At 42.7% G+C, this 24,114-nt stretch overlaps 2 protein-coding genes across 2 annotated transcripts in view; both read left to right on the forward strand.

Annotated features, from left to right (window-relative positions):
* The window catches only part of ARHGAP25 (Rho GTPase activating protein 25), a 64,491-nt gene extending 59,285 nt beyond the window's left edge, over positions 1–5,206 (forward strand). The window contains exon 10 of the mRNA XM_075273030.1: positions 4,769–5,206. Within this exon, the coding sequence (XP_075129131.1) occupies positions 4,769–4,979 (211 nt within the window). The 3' untranslated portion in view covers positions 4,980–5,206. The remainder of the gene's footprint in view (positions 1–4,768) is intronic.
* LOC142202758 (gastrokine-1-like) overlaps positions 1–24,114 on the forward strand; it is a 474,099-nt gene that overhangs the window by 328,682 nt on the left and 121,303 nt on the right. The gene's annotated exons all lie outside the window — the stretch shown is intronic.

The following is a 24,114-nucleotide window of genomic DNA, read 5'->3' on the forward strand; positions in this document are numbered from 1 at the left end:
TAATACACTGACAACCCTTTGATTATGAGTAACGTGTAATGCTTAATTTCTCCAGCGGTGTCACTGCAGAGACATTTATTCGTAGGTTTCCCCATACGTAACAACTGAACACCAAGGGGGCAATTCCTTAATTTCTCAGTGTCCAGCTTTTTATCAGAGGTCATTTCTAACAAGTAGTAATTGTCCAAAGCAGAGAGCCCCTATAAGTGATGATAGCAGACCTTAAGGTACTTTTAGGCTGGGTTCACACAAAGGAATTTTCAGATGATTTAGCAGCAGATTCCGCTTCAAAATCCACTCCAACTTCTGGCTGGAATATGCCCTCCATTGTTTTCAATGGGAGACAGTAATCTTGCTCGATTTTTCCGCAGATTCTGTGTCTGCTTCAGTCGCCAAATCCTGTGGCGTGAGACGCCTCATTGTCAGCGAGTAAATCCATGGTAAAAAGCCAAAGCTCTACTTCAGTATTTTGCTGTGGGTTAAACAGGTCCGGGATTTGGGGAGGAATCTGAAGTGGAAGACTGCCTCAAATTCCTCTCCAAATCCCATCATGTGAACAGGGCTTTCCATAAATCATATTAATCATTTACAATTATTATGACATAATAGAGCTTGAAATTGGAGACACAGCAAAGACCATATGTCATCATTTATTATGCTTACTTGTATAGCGCCATCATATTCCGCAGCGCTTTACAGATATTGTCGATCACTGTCCCATATAGGGCTCACAATCTACAATCCCTATCAGTATGTCTTTGGTGTGTGGGAGGAAACTGGACTACCCGGAGGAAACCCACGCAAACACGGGGAGAACATACAAACTCCTTGCAGATGTTGTCCCTGGCAGGATTCGAACCCAGGACTCCAGCACTGCAAGGCTGCAGTGCTAACCACTGAGCCACTGTGCTGCCCATCATGACTGTCCTAAATGCCCATCACTGCCCATCATGACTGTCCTAAAACAATTCTATAGAAATTGAAGTTGTAGAATGGCCATGTGCATGAGGTCTTACTGACAGAGACTGATATTTGTGTAAATGTATATGAATCTTTTTGGTGTATTTTCTGCATAAAAAATAAAGCGCACGTGTAGTGCATAGCGTAATACTGTTGCGATGTATTGGTAAAAATAGTAGATAAGCCAAAAAGATTCAAGGTAGACTCTCACCTTTTAGTGTTTTGATACAGGTCACAACCACCGATATAGACAATGAATATAATCTTGGGTCTCAAGGCTGCTGGATGAGGTACCAATGACTAACAGAAAGGTTCTGTTATGTCTTAGAAGAGTAATCTGCACTCATTCGGATCTTAAGAAGGGTTTCCTTTATTTCAAAAGCTTGTGTTTAGTGGTTTTGAATGAAAGGAGACCTTTCTAAAGATCCAGATGAGCACAGATTAGGGGGTGTTCACACTAACGCCGCTGTCCGTCCCAGGGTTTCCATCCTAAACTCCAGAGAAACTGGATAGGGGATGGCTTGCCAACGGTCAGCTTTAAAACCCATTCACTTGAATGGGTTTTTAAAGGTGACCGCCGGTGTCCATGTGTGGCCTCTCCGCCTGGAAACCATATTTTTTTTGCACAGACACAAAGGGTTTTAAAGCTGAGCACCGGCAAGCCATCCCCTGTCCAGTTTCTCCGGGGTTTAGGATGGAAACCCTGAGGTGGACAGTGGCGGTAGTGTGAATGCCCCCTTACTCTTTTAAGAAATAACAGAACCTTTCTGTTTGTCATTGGCCCTTCATCTGAAATTTCAGGATATTTTTCTCTATACGATTTTAAGCATGTTATTTTGGTACTTATGGCTATCCTAAGAATATTAGATTGTTGGGGGTCCTACTTTAGGTACTACTACCAACCACAATGTTTAGCACAGTCACTACTAAATGTACACCATTCTGGAGTAGGCAGCAATGTAAGGGCCCGTGCACACGGAGTTTACGCGAGCGCATTTTAGCATAATACATGTGTATAGAATACATGTGTAAAAATAACACTCCTATTGACTTCAATGAAATTTTTTACACGTGTAAAAAAACGCGTCAAAATAGGCACCAAAAAACGTGACGCGTTTTTTACACGTGTAAAAAAATTTCATTGAAGCCAATGGGAGTGTTATTTTTACACATGTATTCTATACACATGTATTACGCTAAAACGCGCACGCGTTAACTCCGTGTGCACGGGCCCTAAAGGCCCAAGAGGTCACAGCGCTTGGCTGATCGGTAGTGGTGGGAGTCAGGCACCCACCAATCTGAAAGAAGGGCCTTCTCAAAGATATGGCGTGTTATAAAGATTTCATCAAATATTAATCTGTGGTAGGAAAAGGAAGTGGTGACCACAGAGGGCGTAGAACGGCAGCTTATTTAGCATACTCTGTTACATTTCTATCGAAAACAGCAAAAGTAGTTGCAATACTTGAGATAAGCGGTTTCCTCTTGAAGACATTATCAAGCATAAACTTTAACATCATTTTACAAATACCCGTCCCTGCACCTTTAAGAAATCTTGACTTTGGATATCATTTAGATATTGAAGGGCTTGTTCCATGGTTAAATATTACAATTCTCTTTTAGATTGTGCAAAAAAACCCAACTATTTTCAATTTCAATTATTTAACAATAAATATTCATTTATCTGTTGTTATGTAGAGATGTAGTAAAGCTTAACACTTTAAGGAAACTGGGTCGACAGCATTTCAATGGGATTGGCATTGGTGTTAAAGGGCTCCAAGGTGTTCCTTTCATTCTTGTTCAGAGTATCCATCTAATGTCCAGTGTTGGTGAGAAGTCACTTGTGTGCCTATTCTTATTGCCCGGACTGTACAATGGCACATATTACTCAGCCACATGTGTACAAGATCAGGTGTGTGCGACCACCGCCACAAGGCACATTAGATGGATATTCTAGGAAGGAATAAAAAAGAACACCAGGGGGTGTCATAATACCACTTCAGTACCGGGCCAATTTGTGGTCCAGGACCAGACACATTTTCGGTTTATTTTGTATGTGCGCTTTTGAGATCTGTAACATTTTTCTCGTATGTCTCAGTCAACTAATTTTTGCGTCTTTTTTTCGGGGACACATAGGGCTTTATTTTTATGTTGTTTTTATTTTCGAATGTGTTTTAATTTTTTTTATATCCGGGAAAATATAAACAAAATAGGAGGAAAATTGTGTCTGGTTTTCATTTTTTTTTTTTAATTTAATAACACAAAGTGTCACTGAAAAACTTTATAAAATAGTTTTTCCTCTCCGTTACGGTAATTTTTATTTTGTATGGTGTCGTCAGGGGTGGGGCTATAACCTTTAATAACAGTGTTTTATTAGCGTATTATTATTTATTTTTATTTTATTTACATTTTTTTAAAAACTTTTTTATTATATTTTTATATTTTTTTTCAGATTGTGTCCCCATAAGGTCATAAGAGACCTTTGGGGACATCTGATCACTTTTTTTTTTTTTGTTACAGAGGCTGATTTCCCCTGTAACTAGGGCTGCTACATTTAGCCTCAGTTGCAGGAGGAATACAGCCTCCAGCACGCTGCATACACAGTATGCAGAGCTGATCTGGGGTCCTGTAGGACCCAGCAGCTCTTGTAAGACGCTGCTCCCGGCGGATCACGTGACTGCCGGATCAGAGGGCGGCCGCATTATGGCAGCGCCCATAGCCGTGTATACAGTGCTCATTGAGCGCTGTATACACAGCGATTGAGATGGCAGGGAAGGGAATAAACCTTCCCTGCCATCTCTCTGGGAGCTCCGGCTGAAGTTACAGATGGCTCTCAGTATCAGCAGCTGCACAATCTCCGTGTAGCTGCTGTGTTCTGACTGGACGTACCAGTACGTGCTGTCAGAACTAGGCAACCACTATCCGGACGTATATAGTCTATGGGCGGTCCGGAAGTGGTTAAGTAACAGCTATATCTAAAAATTTTTAATGGGGTTATGTCATAAAAAATATATATCCTCTATCCATATGATTGCAAATCATTGGGGTCTGACTGCGGAGACCCCCACCAATCTTGAGATCCTAAAGGTGCTTTACCTCCATTGTAAATGCAGCCGCAGAGAAGGAAGCCTAATTCCTGGTGGACACAGATGCGCCCCTGCTTCCATTCACATCATTGGGAGCATTGGAGATAGCCATAGTACAGCACTCCCATTGAAGTGTGGAGGGGTTCAACCGCATTTACAAAAGGAGGTAGAACACCAAAAATATTATGAAAATATTTATAGTGGTCAAACAGCAAAAAGGCAATATTTAAAGTTTTAGTATAATTATTAATTATATAATTAGTACAACTAATTTTAACATCGTGTAGAGAGGAGAACGCATAACATTTTGTAATATACTTTATCATGACATTTCGTTTGCTCGTCTAAAAACTGGCTCTAAAGTCCCTCCGAACTCTGAGCATTGCTATAGTCCATTCCACACTCAGTGTACGGTATATAGCTTGTACTATACACACACTGCCTATGGCTGGTATACCTTGTATTCCTTGACCGTTTTTTTTAACCGGACACAAAGTCCTGCATGTCCGACTTTGTGTCCCAGACCCCCACCCATCTGATAGTGATGGCCTCTCCTAAGGTTAGGTCATTGTCAATGTTTAAAGGGAGTCTGCCAGCAGCAATCCGATTTCCTTCTGACAGACTCCCTTTAAGTCCTGGAAATCCCCTTTATTCATTGAGAATGTAGTTATGACAGTTTTTGGAAGTTTTCCCAAAGTCTTATATCCTTTCTGTTTCTATCTTAGCCTAGAGAAAGAAAATTATGACGTATGGAAGAAAGTGGTGAAATTAAATGAGGACTTGGAAAAAGAAAGAAATCAGCGGAAGGCGCTGGAAATCACATTGCAAAATATGGAGCGGTCACGAGATGATGCGGAAAGAAGGAACAAACATCTGGAGCAGGAAATCCAAGGGTTTGTGAGAGCCATGAGTCAGGCAGGAACTAAGTTGGAATAAGTACATTGCCAGCAGGAGATTGGTTTCACCAAACCCTTGAGATAACAAAGAAAACCCCAAGAGAAAGACTGGATGGCATCTCGGGGTTTACTTACATTCTTTGGCCAAGAAAATATTTTAAATACTTTGGTAAATTTACCCATAAAGACTACTTTTTGTATAGTCTGCTGCCCCGCACGCCTGCCATACCTGGAAGTCACCACTTATATATTTTTGTATTTGTGATAAGCCTGTATTAAAGTAATTTAACACCAATGAGACTTCACTTCTTTATTTCCGGTTCTCCACAATTCCAAGAAGATTCTTATCCATTGCAATAGCTTACTGGTGTCTTGTGCAAAATATCTCTTCTTATAGTTTAGAGCTGTGCCATGAATCTCTTATCCCTCTTGGAAATATAAGAATAACTTTATAACTGGGTGTTACCATTCGGGTTGTCAATGGGAAGAGTCCCGTACATTGTACCATCACCGCTGACGGGTTTGGTTTTTCTTTTCACCTGACACGGGAAGTTAGAATGCCACATGTCGGAGGCAAAAACTGCACAACTGTATGTGTGTGCGGCACATTGGGGCAGCTTTATCGTGCCTTGTATGGCAGTTTTCTCGTGTACACATTATGAGAAAGGTACAATTTTTTTTTTTTGCACAGGTCTGTTTCTTTTCTGCAAAAAAAAATATTGTGATCATCTTTCTGACCCTGCCCTTACCACTTTCCTGAAAGGAGTTATGATGAGGGATGGGGTATGGGCACGGCCACAGGACCAACCAAATTTCTGAAAATTTACAACAGTTTAATGATAATGGTGAAACCTATGCCGGCTATGAACAGGGGCAGATTATAGTGCAGCGCTGCACCGCCTCAGGCGGCAAAAAGGCTAGGTTCACCCCTGAGTGCAAGTGCATGTCCTAATGGAGGTGAACGCTCTGGATATGAACAGTCTTCATAAATCTCCCCCATTGTTTTTACGATTGTTTATGGCATGAGAAGATGGCGAGATACACAGTACACAGATGTAGAATATACATTGCGTGACATTGGCCTTTATTTATGACTAGCACAGCCCATATATCAATGTTTTGTGCCTGTCTTGTGTTACAAGTACTTATGATACCTGGAAATACTTGGCAGATACCATGGCTATAATCCATGTATCCTGCCCTTAGCCCTGCACTAGGTATAACATAATATAAAAGGGTTGTCTTGTAATGCTTTTTCTGTTCTTTTTACTCACCAACCTTTCTCAAAACTTTTTCTTTTTTTCCCCACTCTAGCTTTTATAGCATATACAATGGATTACAATATCCTCTCGTTTTCATTAGAACACATTAGTCAATCGTCCTGTTATGTAACATCCTGCTTATGAGCTGTATGGGGACTGAGACAAACAATATACCGCAATGTAAGAATAGCTAAAGTATAGGAGAATATAATGTGTAGGAGGATATAATGGCAATGAAAAATAACAGCAATAATTATTTTTTTGCTTTTCGGATCACACAACACTTGTAACCAGAAGAGGGCACTGTATGATCATGTACCTTGCTGTCATGTTAAGTTAAAATAATTTCCCCTTGTAGCTATGCGTTGGTACATTTACAGAACATTAGCATATAGGATGGGGGAAGTACAAAGACTAAACACATAGGAGGGATGTACGACATAGTAATATTCATAGTGCAAATATAATACAATATAATAAATACTGAGGGTATGTTCACACGGTGGAAACCAAATTCTGCGGTGTGAACTCTGCACGGCTAGCCGCAACGGGATGCCAATGAATCTGTGGGAAGAAAGGGCATGTCACTTCTTTTTCCCGTTAGCGGGGAAAAAAAGCGAGCGGCTCCCATTCAAATGAATTGGAGCCTTTTTTGCAAGCAGGTTTCCACGTCAAAATCCACCTGCAGAAAACTCTGTGTGAACTAGCCCTGAGAGGGTAAAGGGTAAATAAATTATCTCCTCTCGACATCGTACCTGTTCTGACAAATCCTACATATATTTGTATATTTCAGTGTAATAATAGTTTAAAGACGACCTTTCACCATTTGGGGCACAGGAAGTTTAATGTTCTGTGCCCCCGGTGAAGTCAGTGCCGGTACCGTAGCTCTTCACCATCAGAAGGGGGTGTCTGACAGTCAGTCAAGAACGCCCCTCCTCACAGTAGCGTCTATTGCGTTGGGCATTAAGGAACACCCCCTCTCACAGTACAGGGCTATAGGTGCTACTGACTGACTGAAACGCCCTTCTGATGGTGAAGAGCTACGGTACTGGCACCGATTCAGCGCACTGTCGGCTTTCTAGCGGTGCATTACTCCACATGTGCCTCAGGTGGTGAAAGGTTTTCTTTAAGACTAAGAGCCATATTTTGGAACACAGCTTAAAAGCGCTATGGAAAAAATCGCAGCAGAAACGTGTTTGTTTCTGCAGCACATTTCGTTGTGCTTTTACAGAGTTTTTCTTTGCATATTTTCTTCCCTTATTAAACCTAAAGGGAAGATGCCAGGGTTTCCGCAGGTATAATTGACATGCTGTGTCTTTCCAAAATGCCTGGGGGGGACAACTCCCCCGAGCGGATTACCAATGCAGATGTGAACCAGGTCTTAGGAATGGTTAATTTTTTTCTAAACCGTACTGGATAAATAAAGTGTGATTGGATGCCAGGAGGAACAAGACCACTTACTTGCTGAGATTGATCAAACACATATAGTCTTTATTAGAGATGAGCGAACACTAAAATGTTCGAGGTTAGAAATTCGATTCGAACAGCCGCTCACTGTTCGAGTGTTCGAACGGGTTTCCAACCCCATTATAGTCTATGGGGAACATAAACTTGTTAAGGGGGAAACCCAAATCCGTGTCTGGAGGGTCACCAAGTCCACTATGACACCCCAGGAAATGATACCAACACCCTGGAATGACACTGGGACAGCAGGGGAAGCATGTCTGGGGGCATAAAAGTCACTTTATTTCATGGAAATCCCTGTCAGCTTGCGATTTTCGCAAGTTAACTTTTCCCCATAGGAATGCATTGGCCAGCGCTGATTGGCCAGAGTACGGAATTCGACCAATCAGCGCTGGCTCTGCTGGAGGAGGCGGAGTCTAAGATCGCTCCACACCAGTCTCCATTCATGTCCGACCTTAGACTCCGCCTCCTCCGGCAGAGCCAGCGCTGATTGGCCGAAGGCTGGCCAATGCATTCCTATTGGTAGCAGTGCTGAGCCAGTTCTGCTCAACTACACCGTGTGCCGGTCAGCCCATCTGATGTCAGCCCATCAGATGTAGCAGAGCTGAGTGTGCACACTCGGCTCTGCTATATCAGATGGGCTGACCGGCACACTCGGCTCTGCTACAGCTGATGTGCCGGTCAGCCCATATGATATAGCAGAGCCGAGTGTGCTATATCAGATGGGCTGACCGGTACACTCGGCTCTGCTACATCTGATGTAGCAGAGCCGAGTGTGCACACTCGGCTCTGCTATATCAGATGGGCTGACCGGCACACGGTGTAGATGAGCAGAACTGGCTCAGCACTGCTACCAATAGGAATACATTGGCCAGCCTTCGGCCAATCAGCGCTGGCTCTGCTGGAGGAGGCGGAGTCTAAGGTCGGACCTGAATGGAGACTGGTGTGGAGCGATCTTAGAGTCCGCCTCCTCCAGCAGAGCCAGCGCTGATTGGTCGAGTTCCGTACTCTGGCCAATCAGCGCTGTCCAATGCATTCTTATTGGAAAAAGTTTATGTCACAAAAAACACAATTACACACCCGATAGAGCCCCAAAAAGTTATTTTTAATAACATTCCTACCTAAATAAAGGTTATCCCTAGCTATCCCTGCCTGTACAGCTATCCCTGTCTCATAGTCACAAAGTTCACAGTCTCATATGACCCGGATTTGAAATCCACTATTCGTCTAAAATGGAGGTGACCTGATTTCGGCAGCCAATGACTTTTTCCGATTTTTTTCGATGCCTCCGGTGTCGTAGTTCCTGTCCCACCTCCCCTGTGCTGTTATTGGTGCAAAAAAAGCGCCAGGGAAGGTGGGAGGGGAATCGATTTTTTTTGGAGTTTGCCACGTGATGTTCGATTCGAATCGAACACATCGAACAGCCTGATATCCGATCGAACATGTGTTCGATAGAACACTGTTCGCTCAGGGGCCACACGGTGGCTCAGTGGTTAGCACTGCAGCCTTGCAGTGCTGGAGTCCTGGTGTTCAAATCCCGCCAAGGGCAAAAAACCATCTGCAAGGAGTTTGTATGTTCTCCCCGTGTTTGCATGGATTTCCATCCCATATTACAAAAAAGACATACTGATAGGGAAAAATGTACATTGTGAGCTCTATGTGGGGCTCACAATCTACATTAAAAAAGAAAAAAAAAAAAGAACACTGTTCGCTCATCTCTAGTCTTTATGTTTCAGTGGCTCAGATGAATTTTTTGGCTCTTGGAACATATACCTAGTAACTATTTTCAGTGTGTTTGCTAACCTGAGCCACTAGGAGGCGCTAAGCCCATATAAATGTATTCCATTCATGTCCAGTAAGCTTTCTGCAGTGGCCGTGCGCTGCTAGTAGAGGATGTGTCAATTCACATGCAGTATTAGAACATAGACACAGAGGCGTTGGCGACCACCTCTATGACGCACGACCCACGCTGCAGACCTGGCCACTCCTTGTAACTCATTCTGTGTGGTACAAGATGGGGATTTTGTTGTGAACACCATAAAGATAATGCACATATTATTGGTTAAACGTTAGTGGCCTATTTAAAGGGTTATTCCCATCTTCAACACTTATGGCGTATTCACATCACAGGATATCATGACGGGTGTCATCTCTGGGACCTTCAGTTATTGGGAGAATCAGAACCTGTGACCCTATTTGTTAATTGACGTTAACAGGGGGGCTTGAGCACAACAATTTTGGTGAAAGTTGATGAAAAATAAGAAAAAAGTACCTGGATAGTCATACGTATCACCTTAGACTACAACATGTCATACTGCTGTGCTATGCTGGTACTATTGGGTATGAGCGGTACTGAGTTGCCACTGTTTGTTGGGGTCACTCTATTAGTAATAGTGTTATGTGGGGCACTTTACTGGCACCACTGTGTACTGGCGCTCAGCTATTGCTGTTGAAAGGGAGGTAGAGAAAGACCCCTCCTCTCGGTTCGGGATACCTGCACACTCTAGATAGGGCAGGCACAGAGGAAAACTGCCCTTGACCGGTAAGCATTCAAACCAATGGGTTGGAGCACCCAACCCCTTGATCTGTGTTTGGGTTCCCTTAGAAACACGATACATGATGTATGGACTCATATGAATGATGAACCTATAAATGCTAACCACAACTCTCTAAAAGGGAGTCTGAGCACAGCCAAAGGGTACAGTTTTCTATTGAAGTCTTCTACCCGGTGTCCACATTCAGGCCCTCACTGATCAAACCATAAGATATGTCAAATGTCTTCTAAAACTGCTGAAAATGTGCTGAAAGTGGGGTTCCCCTTTAATGCAACATAAAGGGTCTAGATGGCACTTTCTTAGTGATAGTATTTTTAATCGGAAGGACGTACAGGGTGGGACTCTCAATGTAATTGTACAAGTAGAACAGCACCCCCCCCCCCCCCCCCATTTGCTTCTAGGTACAGATTCATAATGTCATCAAACACCACATGGGTATATAACACCACTACATGTAATGTACAATATATTAATGCAACACTTTGGGTGAAAACCCTTCGTCAGGCTGAATAGGACACCTGCACATGTTAGAATAAATTCTAGTCCATACAGTCAATCACACATAAGTACAACGATGTCACCATACAGGAATACATTGATATACAGATTAGGGGGAAATACACCCCAGGCCAATATCAGGTGATACAGAAGTATATGACTATGGGGTTAGATACAAGCCAAAGGTGTATATGGCATGAGGTTATATGTAAATCAACCATGTGATTCAAAGGATACATGTCAAGATATTTTATAATTAGAATATAAGCTACTTATTACATGTTATTGGAGCAGTTATGGTACTATATAACAAAACATTGTAACATAAAATTTACATTACAGTATGAGCATTGCCAGAGTAAAACAGTGGAATATGATGTCACTGGACTTGATAAATACCATCAAATAAGATCCAAGTGGAAGACCGATTGGTGGAGATGCGATATTGAGATGTCTCATCATAAGTGGTGCCATATAGCAAATGTAAAACCATGTTGTAACCTCTAACGCTCTACATGTAACATAGGGGGGCACGAGGTTTGGAAGCGAGGATTAGGTGTGGAGCAAAGTATGGCAGTGATACTGTAAAGGAACCATCCCAGGAGGCCGGCACCCGTGGGCGTTAAGGGTAGTGAGGACCTTATGGGAAGACATGGGACCTAAAGAAAAACATAAGTCCTGCAGAAGAAAGAGACATATGTAATGTGACAGAGAAAAGTGCAAGGTATAGCCAAGAGAGCCCCGGTCTCCGATTTGCAGGTTTTCGTTTCCTGCCCGAAACTGGACAGGAGACAGAAATCTGCAGATATTTTTCAAACCCATTCAAATGAATGGGTTTGGAAAGTGTCCGGACGTAAGCGCCCGTGAGTGTTTTGTGCTCTACACGGAGAAACCGTTTTTTTTAACCGGACACAAAGTCGGACATGCAGGACTTTGTGTCCGGTTAAAAAAACAACGGTTTTGCTGCAGAGAGCACAAAACGCTCAGAACCGGACACGGTCTGCTGGGTTTCCGTCTTCTGTCGACAGAAGATGGAAACCTGAAAATGGAAATCGGGTGCTGGTGTGAACCCAACATAAAACACATGCAAAAAATATTAACTTAAGTCCATATACTTCTGTATCTCCTGATATTGGTTTAGGATGTATTTCCCCTTGATGTGTATATCAATGTGTTTATGTATGATGAAATCATTGTACTCATGTGTGATTGAATTTAATATACTATATTTGATCCTAACATGTGCATTTGCCTGATAAAGGATTCTTACCTGAAATGTTGCATTAATATATCGTACACCACATGCACTGGAGTTATATATCCACATGGTATATGAGGAGATTACAATAAGATCTGAACGTAGAAGCAAACCCAGAACCGATGTGCTGTTCTACATCTTCTTCAGTTGAGTTCCCCTTTAAGAGATGGCTCCAAATCATCTCCTTGAATTTATATTCTTAAAGAGTTTTGATTATTTGGAGAGATAAACTCCTTCATTTTTCTCAGCACTGAAATACCTTTGAACTCATGTGGGATTTGGATGTTTGGGATGAGAGCTGGAACGTTACATCTACAGCATTAAAACTGTCACTAATTTTAGCTAATGATGTAAACATACATGTCCTATGAAAAGTGACCCAGCAAGAGAGGAAGCTGCTGCACTAAGAAAAATGTTGGATTCCCGACAGCACTTACTATTTTAGGGTCAATTGAATAGACATTTCCTGTGATAAGCATGCTGTATAACATTACTTCATTTCATATGACCACATACTATGGACTGGTAAGATGTCCTCGGCAAATCACAGAACCGAAGCTTAAAGGGGATCTCCGGAAAATATTACAAATTGAAGGCATGTCGCGGTGGGTGTAAAAGCCTATTACTGGTGATCTGTTGTACAACTTTGTTCTCAATGCTTTCATCCAGGCTAGACTGGTGGTGGCCTAAGGCTTGCTTTGGTCTCTCCATTGTTCAGGTCCCCTGAAAGCATAAAATCCAGCACTGCGGTCTCCAAATTGTATAAAACTTAACTTTTAATTATTGGAAAAGTGTCCATAAAATCACAAGATAACCAGCGTAGCAAGTGAAAAAAAGAGTTACAACATAACTCCACATACAAACTGACCTACATGGTGTAGCGGTTGCCTAAACGTAGGTTATGGGTGCTAAGGAGTTTAATCCACCTTAGTGTGGTTAGGGTAATCTAATCCTTGGTTTATGGGCCAGATGGAAGCTGCAATCTCAATACTGATGCCAGTGCTTATGGCCCCCCCCAGTTCGACTGCACCCCCTCAAGTTACACTCCTGCCCCCACGCCAGTGCTATACAGTGGACAAATCCGGAAGCAGACTGTGTAGCAAGAGCATGTGCAGTGAGAGTCAGTCCTTCTTATTGGCTGTGGCACATAGAGGGGATCACAAGTGAGGACCTCCCTCTATGATGTCCATATACAATGGAGTTGTAGATATAAGAAAAGCCCATTATATTTGGTACTAAATAGTAGAATGATGGTTGGAAGATACATGTAGCACCTGCGGTTCTCTTAGGTCTTTTTATTGTTTTATCATCTACACCGTGACCGTTTCCTACGTATTTTGAGGCATACCTCCTCTTAGTCCTAGCAATATTATTATTAGTATTATGGATCTGGCATTACCTGTAGGACCTTACTTTTGTAAGACTTTCATTTGTTCCAAATACTATATTTTAAGCATTGTAATACACTCCATGACCAGTAGGTGGCATTGTTAGACTCTGCTGAAGAATAGAAAACGGTAAGACGCCCAGGGGCTCATGTGCTATGTACTGTATGTATGTGCTATGTTCTTATATGCTATGTATGTATGTGCTATGTACTTATGTGCTATGTATGTATGTATGTGCTATGTACTTTTGTGCTATGCCATTGGCAAATTAGGTAACTCATTTGAGACATAAACATTTTTTGCATTAAAGGAATGAGTATCACATTGTCAGGCGTCTGACACTTGGGACCACTACAACAACTGGCTCCAGTTTGGTGAGCACAACTTCTATTTCACAGCCCGTGATATTGCATTTATTAGTTGCATGGTCTATTTGTAGCTCAGTCCCATTCAAGTGAATGAGACCAAACTGCAATACCAAGCACAGCTGCTATACAATATAAGACACTGTGCTTGGTATCCAATATAAAGGCCACAGTGCTGATCTGAGTGTTGCTGCCGCTTCATAGTGCTGATCGGTGGTGGTGCTGGGTGTCAGACTCCACTAATCTGATATTGAGGACATATCCTAAAGGATGGGTTATCAGAATTAAATTCCTAGAAAATCTCTTTCAACTAAAGACCACTCTGTGAGCTTCTATTCTAATGTGTCCATGTATTAATATGGAACCAGGTAAATTTGTCTTTCTAATGATCTTATTTTTTAGAAATTGTATGCTTCATAACTGCTGGAACAGCTGATCTGTGCAGGATCTGGGTGTCAGACCCCGACAGATCACATATTCATAACCTATTCTGTTCATAGGTCTAGAATATAAAAAAATCAATTTGGGGCTGGAAAACCTTTTTAAAGAGGACCTTTCACCATTTTGCCCACAGGCAGTTCCATATACTGCTGGAAAGCTGACAGTGCGCTGAGTTCAGCGCACTGTCGGCTTTCCCGATCTGGGCCCGGTGTGAAGAGCTTACGGTCCGGTACCGTAGCTCTTCTATGGTCAGAAGGGCGTTTCTGACAGTTAGCCAGAGACGTCCTTCTGCCCAGCAGCGCCAATCGCGCTGTATTGTGAGAGCCGGAAGGAACGCCCCCTCCCCCTGCTCGCAGTACTCGTCCATAGACGAGCATTATCAGGGAGGGAGGGGGCGTTCCTTCCCGCTCCACAGTACAGCGCGACTGGCTAACAGTCAGAAACGCCCTTCTGACCATAGAAGAGCTACGGTACCGGACCATAAGCTCTTCACACCGGGCCCAGATCGGGAAAAGCAACAGTGCGCTGAACTCAGCGCACTGTCAGCTTTCCAGCAGTATATAGAACTGCCTGTGGGCAAAATGGTGAAAGGTCCTCTTTAAGGTTTTTTTAAAACAGTCACATAATGTGAGAATAAGAACACTAGTGTTTATGGCTTCACTGTATTGGTGCACAGCTCGTTACAGTAACAACACAATAATTAGTGATCTACCTGATAATGAGCTGTGCACCTGTGTGTTCATCACATGACTATGGACTGTATATCACATGACCAGGGGTGTAACTACCGGGGTAGCAGCGGTAGCGGCTGCCACAGGGCCCAGGACATTAGGGGGCCCAGTGACAGCCGCTACCACTGCGTTTTTGTTTTTAACTTCAGCCGATAATGGGCCCTATTTACTTACCGATCCTGGTTCCTGCCCAAAGCCGCCTGTGCTTCTCCTTCTGCGGAGGCTGTGAGCAGGAGCCGGGCCCTGCCATTCCTAGTTATGCCACTGCACATGACAATGGACTGTATATCATGTGACCATGGACTGTATATCGCATGACCATGGACTGATTTTTATCCCCTAGAAGTAAACAGAATATATGACAGCCAACATTGTCCTAGAGAAACTTGAGGAATTGATACAAAAAGTGTATTGGAAAATTGTACAACTTTTCATTATACAAAAAATAACGTTTGTATACAAGAGACCACCACAAAGTAGCGACAGAACATGCACAGTCAACTGTTCCGTTGGCCATTTTGCGGTGGTCTCATGTAAGAAGAGGAGTGAAGAAGAGGAGACGCGTCAGGAGCAGAAGAAAGAGGCGGTGCTGGAACCTATAACGAGTCTGTGCTTTCTGAACAGAGAAGGAGCCCCATGAGTTTTCTGAGACCAATTTGCATAACAACGAAAGAAGACAAAATTCAAAAACGATGGCGCGGGCCTGAAAGGTAAAGGCTATTCTAACGTGCTTTTAGTTAAAAAAAAAAACAAAACATTTTTTTAATGATAGAATCTCTTTAATAGAGAAGCTCAGGGTCTTGAACTCCAGGGGTTCTGATCACTAATGTAATGCATTACAATACTAATACATTGCAAAATATTGGCACTTCTATTAAAGGCTGCACAGAGCAGCCTGCAATAGGAGCTAATGTTAGAGAAGCCTGGGAGTCTTCAATAGGCTCCTGGCTGTCATAGGAAAAGATCTTGTTCTGGGTGTCGGCAATACTCTCGAAAAATGGCCACCAGGAAAATGGTGATCAGTGGGGGCACTGATTATGGGCATTAGTCCTGGTTAGAGTTGATTCGAATACTAGATACAAACACCTTGCTCCATAGGAATACATGTTAGCAGCTGGTGGCCAGCGCTTTACCCCTTGGTGTTTGGCCGCTTCAATGCATTCCTATGGGAGCGAGGTATTCAAAACTATAGTTTCGAATACTATTGAATGATCTCTAGTCCTGGTCTGATGTACGGTATACGGCAGCTGTACAGCTCCTGAGCAGCCACCATATTTAAATACTTGTCATTATGGCTGATATCAGGAAGGGGTTAAAAACTTTATTGGCATGTGTGTCGTAGATATCAGAGTAATAAAAAAATCATGGGCTGAAGGCGTACGGCTGTGTTTCAATGGGATTTTTAAAAAAGCGACAGTGAGAGGCCAGAAATTGTCCTTATCAGAGGGAATGAGATGATGATGATGATAACTTGTATAATATTAAAAGAAAAGCTTAGGCAAAATGAAAGCTAAGAAAGCGGCTGAGAACATGTCTTATATCATCAAGTCCTCCGAGATCTCATCTAAAGGATTTCCAAACCATTATTTCTCTGAGCCTCGGCCTCCTGATAAGTGAATTCTCGGTTTGGTGACTCCAGAGCAAAAAGTTTTCAAAGTAAGTGAAGCCGATTTTGACATTCGTTTATATAATAGGTTGTGTCTTACCCTGCAGATTAATATGTCTGGACAACCTTGTGGCTTGGGGTTAAGAAACTTTGTCTAGGCTCACTTTGCTGGAGTACTGATAAGGAGAACCTTTACTAAGCTGACAGGTCTAAGTACCATATATTAAGGAGAATTTATATACATTTCTAAAAACATCTTTAATATGCAATATAATGCCTTGAAGACCACAAAAAAGTAAGCAAATGGCTTTCATCTGCGTTGATTAAGACCTCATTCAGACAGCTATAATACCTCTGCATATTTGCATCCTTATTACAGTTGCAAGAGTCAGATTTCACAAAGTTCTAGTAACTTGCGTTTCAATACAGATAAAACGTGGCTGCATTGTGACCATGTGAAGGAAGCTTTGTGCAGGACACTTGTATCTTATGCTGGCCATATACTGTACAGGAAAGGGGTATTGATATCCTTACAGCTGATCAGTGGGGGTTCCAAGTGTGGGACCACTACTGATCTGATATTGATAAGGATAGGTCATCAATATTGCAATCCTGGAAAATCTATTTATTGTCAGATGTCGGTGAGAGAAGAATCAGGAAGTTGAATGTCAACATGTTCAGTCTTCCTCCTCAGACGTCCGAGGTGTCTGGTAGTGTTACTTCCATCTCTCACGCCTGCTCAGACAAGTAGAGTGTTCATGTGTATGGGGTTTGCGAAGAAAAACTTTCAGTTGAACTGATCAATATCTAATATTTATGGCCAGACATTGACAATGGAAGATGCATGACTGAATCAATGAATATTGGGTATTTTGTGCAGCTTTGTGTCCGGGCAAAAATTTTATATTTTAAATAGACTTGGGAAGGTGAAAAAAAAAATCATACTCACCTTTCCTCACTGTTCCGGTGCCTCCGGTCCTGCCAATCCATTGTTGTTTTCTGGTGGAAGTCCCCGCCGTATGACCTCAGCGTAGGACATGTGATGTCACTACCTGTGACGTCTCAGGATCACTTTCTGAGGTCACTGGTTGGCCTCCGGGGTCATGTGACTGCCCCTTTAAGCTTCAATTATATTTTAAAAAAATCAAACTTTGAAAGTTACACACTGACCCTTCGTTCACATCTGCGTTGGTATTCCATCCGGGGGAGTCTGCATGGGGACCCCCCAAACGGAATACCAAATGCAATTGCAAGTGCTGTGCAGTAAAAGCACATGGACCCCATAGACTATACTGGGGTCCATGTGCTTGCTGCGCGCTGTCCGCACGAATCATGCGGACAGGAGAGTAGATTGTAAAGTACTTTCCTGTCCTCATGTTCTGTGCGGAGATCTGGTGGCAAGCACACGGACCCCATTATAGTCTATGGGGATCCGTGTGCTTTTATTGCACAGCGCCTGGAATTGCATTTGGTATTCTGTTTTGTGGTTCCCCACGTGGACTCCCCCGGACAGAATACAAACACAGATATGAACCAACCCTTACCTTGCTAATTCTACCCCTATCCACTTCCATTGTGCTTATTTGTCTACTCATATCGACTTATCATACCCACTGTTGGATCAGGTCTATCGTAATGACCCATCAGGTGACATTGGAGACCAACCACTGGCAACAACATATTCAAAGAACCTCAGAAAAAGTGCACAAATAGTTGGAGACTAAAGTAAGAAATGTTAGGTTGTTAGGAAGAAAGAAGTGAACACAATCAACTAAGGGGTGATGGTAGATTATGACGCGCGGGTGCTCGGAGCACAGGGGGAACGCCCTTGGTGCTCCGTGATCATAATTTGCATAACAGAAGACACAGATTTTATCAGAAATGATGAGGATAAGAAAAGAAAGGAAGGTAGGGGTAGAATAGCCTGTTTAAAGGCTATTCCAACATGCCATGAGGTAAAAAGGTGTTTTTCTAATGGTAGACTCCCTTTAAGGCAGAAGTCCCATGCCTGTCAGAATGTCCTGTCCTGTAATGAAGTCTGGATTAACCCGGTTTCTAATTTAGCAGGCACAATGCCACCCATGTACAGATGAAGATTCCTTCCTGCAGCTACATCCAGTCCATTTCTTAAACATACTGGGTGTTCTATGAGGTTGCGTAACACTAGAAGAAACTGTTTATATTCTTCCTCTGTCCGCTCCATGACATGGATCTCATTATTGTACATTTTAATACAATATTCTAAGAATCTATTCCCCTAAGACATCACTGGATATTGTGGTTAAATGCAATCAACAAGCTTCTGAGGTCACTTCTAAGTAACACAGCGATTGCATTGTAGGTCTATTTGTTTCTTGTAACCCGCACAATAGTTTATCTCCCGGAACCTTCATCATTATCACTATAGTTGATGCTGAGGACAGGTCACTACGTATTTTGTCTTACGCACATGCTGCCGAGAACTGTATTTATACCGCAAGTTAAAAGAGAACAATAAGAATATGTTATTCCAAGAAATCTGTCTTGGGGTTATTTGGATAGTCCGGGTGACTTCCATATTTTTTTAATTTGCCATGGTGACTGACACTTGAAAACTTTATTTTAACATTAAAGTTATGAGATGCTATAGATATAGGGATGTTTTTTCTGTTTCATTCTGAATGAACTGCTCCAAAATTTGTAGCATTCTCCCCCAGACTCTAATGCAGAATATCTTCATGCATAAGTGTCTGACAAGCAAGAGCCGTAAAGTCTTGCACGCAGTGTTTTTACAGTACAGAATCCCCATCTACAAAAATAACAAAACCATTTTTCTTCTAGACATAGAGAATACCCCCTTGTCTTGGTTACAGACCTGAGCGTGAAATAGATCATTAGAAAGATCTTTATACTGTTCATTCAGACACTGTCTACCAATAAGTATTAGGACACCTGCGGTAGAATAGAAAAATAACATTTATTCCTATCCAATAGTTGGTAGAACCAGCAGATGCTTCCTTACGGATGGGATTGATGGACACAATACTCCCGGATGCCTGGTGATACTCCTGGTTTATGTGAGCCATCGGTTGGGTGCGGTTTCTCTGGCCAGCACTCCTCGGTCTTTATCTCCCAGTTTCGGGGGTCTGCCGACTCGGGGCACAATGCGACAATCACCGTTCACCTTCCACTTCGTAATCACATAGGCCACTGTCGATTTTGGGTAATTCAGTTCGCTTGCTATGTCCCTTAAGGATTGACCATTTCTGTAGTACCCCACAATTACCCTTTTCTCAAAATTGGACAACTCTGCACTTCGTGGCATCTTGCATGCGACTAATGCCAATGCTGTTTCCTATTTAATGGTAGAAGGCGTGACGTACATCACGACCGCAGATATCTTCATTTACATGGGTGTCCAAATACTTATTGGTAGACAGTGTATATATCTACATTGTTGTTACGATCACCCTAAATTGAATATCCCAAGTCTGATAACCCGTCTTGGTACTCCAATTCACCAATTACTTCAAGTAACTCGGTCATCCTCTTCTAGCTAAGCATATATTTTCTTAAACTCTGGGTATTTTTCCATCTTTAAAAAAAAAACATACCTCCAGTTATAAACAACTTTGCATAAATGAATAGTACAGGTGAATGTAAGAAACTTTGTAAGATAAATCATTAAAGAAATATGTTTCTTCTCCACTTTTCAGTCTGAGTTACATTCTACATATTAGTCTATGGAGAGGAGGGAATAAGAGGCTGCTAGAAAAGACACTCAAATAATTGCTGCTGTCTAAGTTATAATGAAAATAACAGTAAATGTAAAACAAATGTGAAATGACATTTAGAAACATTAGTGTACGCAAAGACTGTACATTTGTTATGGAGACATTGGTAAAATCCCATAAGCATTAGCCAAGGAATACAAATACCCTTCTTTGTTACTGCAAAAATTACTTGGCCACAAGAAACATCCTAATGTTGGGGTTTTCTGCAGATAACTTTCATGCCAGGTTCAGTAATATATCTTACAAAACAGGTTTCACCAAGAACATTTTTAATGAATTCCATTATTGTATAGTAAAAAAAACAGGCACCTTAACATCATATTTCTTCTTTAATCTCATACCCCTTATACCTATTCATCTATTAAAGGGAACCTGACTGCTGTTTTGTTGCTTATAAACCGGCTGCATGTCTTTATGCTGTTGGGTTTACGACCCCAAATCTGGTGACCTCAGTCCTGTCTGTCACACAAGGAAATGAGTCCTGATCTCACCTCTGGTAGGTCCTGATGTTTGTGTATATTACATCCTAGAGACATGAGCCAAATAGATGTACAGTATATACTTGCATGAGGCGATAATACCAAAGTGTCTATATAAGGCCTGAATGATGTGGAGCACATTGCACCGTCAATGTATCTCTCCTATATCACAACAATGAGTCATCAGCATCTCTGTCACATTGACATTAGTAATGTCATCTGCCAGGGGCCATAATGTGCACAGTATAGCGCACGTCCCACATGCCCACATGCCTGGATATAGCTGGATATCCTTCGGTACAGTACGTGCTTACAATGAATCCGCCATCCCCGCTCCTTATCTCTGGCTCTGCCTAGTAATCGAGCCGGTTGCTACAGCAAGTGACACAAACTCCTAGCGGCTCTGCCTGTTTTATTGTATAGACTATGCACATCCCTCCATGCATTCACATCACACATTGCTTTTTATCACCTCCGGCCTGCAGGGTGTCAATTGCACTTGAGTGGAAAGTAGAGGCGATTCACGCTGGGATTATGGCACTTGCACGTGATACTCTATTAAATCTTTTATAGATTGGGAAGTGATGTTAATGGGACTGGGGGCTTGTGTCAGCTCTGGAATACCTACTACATTGTCAACACATGTGGATTTAAGGTTCACTTGCAATGTTTTTTGCTAATGTTGTTGCTGTTGGTTGGACTCAATGTACTAGACTGGGGGATATACTGACCACAGAACCATAATTTATTTGTACCATATTGCAATACTAATGAATGAAATCTATAGACTAAAATGGAGAGAATAATACTCTAACACTATAAGGGCTAGTTCATAAGGGGGCGGTATGGCGCATTTTGGTCCCGATTGTGACGCCGCGTCACAATAGGGCCAAAAAGCACCTGCCACGACTGTCGCGGCTTCTGACAGTCGCGGCTTCCGACGCTGGGGCTGAATCAGGTGCGGAGTCCGTATGAAGAAAGGGCAACATGCCACTCACGGAAAAAAGTAAGCTAGCGGTCTACATAGACCTCTATTGTGAGGGGGCGGACTATGACGTGGATTCAGCGCCAAAATCCACCCCCTCTTGCCCCGTGTGAACGAGCCCTAAAGCCCAAATGTCATTCCCTTGTGCAGGATGTGCTTGTCAAAAGCAGGCCTGTACAGTATACGGTGTCAGACAGTATGCGTCAATTTTATGTATACCGGTGCTTTAAGGGTATGTTCACATGGCGGAATTTGCATTCCGTGTGTGCACAGTTCTGCGTAGCAAGCTGCGACAGGATGCCTGTGCAGTGCACCAGCAACTAGTCGCAGCATTCCGCTTTGGATTAGGCCTGAAGAATGGGCCTAATCGGGAGGGAGCCTTGTGCCGTGGATGCCGCTGTTGAGTCAGCCGCGGAATCCGCAGCAAAATAGGGCAACTCGCTTCTTTTTTCTGCTAGCTAGTAGCAGAAAAAAGAAGCGAGTTGCCCTATTTTGCTGCGGATTCCGCGGCTGACTCAACAGCGGCATCCACGGCATCCATCCGCTTCTTTTTTCTGCTACTAGCTAGCAGAAAAACGAAGTTAGTGGCTCCTATTGCAGTCAATGAGAACCGTTTTTGGAGGCAGATTCTGGCGTCAAAATCTGCTCCATAAAACTCTGTGTGAACATACCCTAAGGCAAAGGGCGCAGTGCTGGGTCATATGCATACTTGTCAACGTTTGTCAGAGGGTTCCTGAAATGTGAGTAGCACATAAAGTGCTTAGGTCCCCTATAAAACTTTTGGGTAAGGCATTGCCACTTGTATCCATGACCATGCCTCCACTGTGCATTTGGGCACACATTGTGCTGTCACATGCCTTTTCTGTATGTGACCACCTGCAAAATCCAAGATAGCCTAGTGGATGCTGGAGTGTTTGCCCAGGTCCAACAGATTTGCCCTCTCTCCTGGGAGTTTGGGAAGTTACAACGCTTTTTAGGAACCTCTTAGACGTTCTGAGAGAGCATGGTCATATACGTTCTTGAGACTGTTGAGAGACCAAGTCCTGACTACCTGAAACTTCTTGAGACTGGTCCAGTGAAGAATAACCTGTATAGTTACCACCAAGCCTGCCAGCCTTGAAATGCATAACAAGGTTGATGCCTGTTGTTACTGGTGGACAAGCGAGAACTTGAGAAAGACTGAGATGTGTACTGAGCCACGGCCATGTTGTGTAAGGTTGGGGGCCAGGATAGAGTGAACCTGCTGTAAAGTAAATCACACTTGGTAATCCTTCTTTGAGAAGGAGAGGGATATATTTTGTGAGACTGCTGCAGCACAGGGGGGTCAGCATTGGACTATGTGCTGTTATTACCTGCAACCATCTACTGGAGTACGGTAATTTGCTAGAGTCCTGTTATGCCAAGCTCTGTGTTTTTTTAAAGATGTCTAATTGGAAAGTCTGTGCCCTCTTTGAGCGACTACCAGTAACCACCAAGCTTGTTGTCTCTTCAGTACTGTTGTAATTGTTAAAGAGGACCTTTCACGAACATTAGGATGGCCCCCCAACAATACTCTTAAATGACTTTGTACGGACTTTGTTCCTTACCACCTCACAATGTCTCTGAGCAGTAAGGCCTGTCCTTTAGACACTAAAGGGATATCAGTGCCGAAACTAACTGTCAAAGCTGCCTGTTCCAGAGAACAAAAAAAGGCCCTCTTTAAGCACATTGCCCACGTATAAGATCCTTGTGACCACCAAGTTTGTTGAAATTCTCAGATATTGGCCATTATGATACCTGGAACAGCGCTTCTTGTGCCATATTAAAGATGATATTTATCATTTTACATATGACACTAAGAACCCAGTCCAACCTATATCATTCACATATACTGTATATCAACGGGACCGTGATCGTGTACAGCTGGATCCAGAGGGGAAGGAGACCTGTGGCCAGATGGCCGGTGCTCTGTAACATCTTGACAGCAGAGATCTGGTGTCTGATTCTCTGTTGCCTGAACGTATTATAGTTACAGGAGAGACTGGGCTGGGCATCAGGTTTTACCAACTGCTGTCATGGAATGGATTGAGAACCCCTTTGAGAATCGAAGGGTTATTCGATTTACCTGCACTAGCAGGATAGCTTATCAATAAGAGATCATATCTTAAATTCTTTTGCCTCAGGTGTACCCTTTATTCTTTGACCCCTGGTGTCTCTTCAGGATTTGCCCCTAGGTTAGGAATAGAGAAAAGCAAACTTCTAAATATTTGTTTTGTTTCCTATTTGGGACAAAAATTTGTTTTGGGTTGGACAAGTTAGATACAAACCACAGCTTAAATTATCTTAAAATATAGTGTATAACACAGTCAGGGCTCCTAGGAACCTATCTAT

The sequence above is a fragment of the Leptodactylus fuscus genome, chromosome 5 (genome assembly GCF_031893055.1).
Source record: "Leptodactylus fuscus isolate aLepFus1 chromosome 5, aLepFus1.hap2, whole genome shotgun sequence".
Classification (NCBI taxonomy): Eukaryota; Metazoa; Chordata; class Amphibia; order Anura; family Leptodactylidae; genus Leptodactylus; species Leptodactylus fuscus.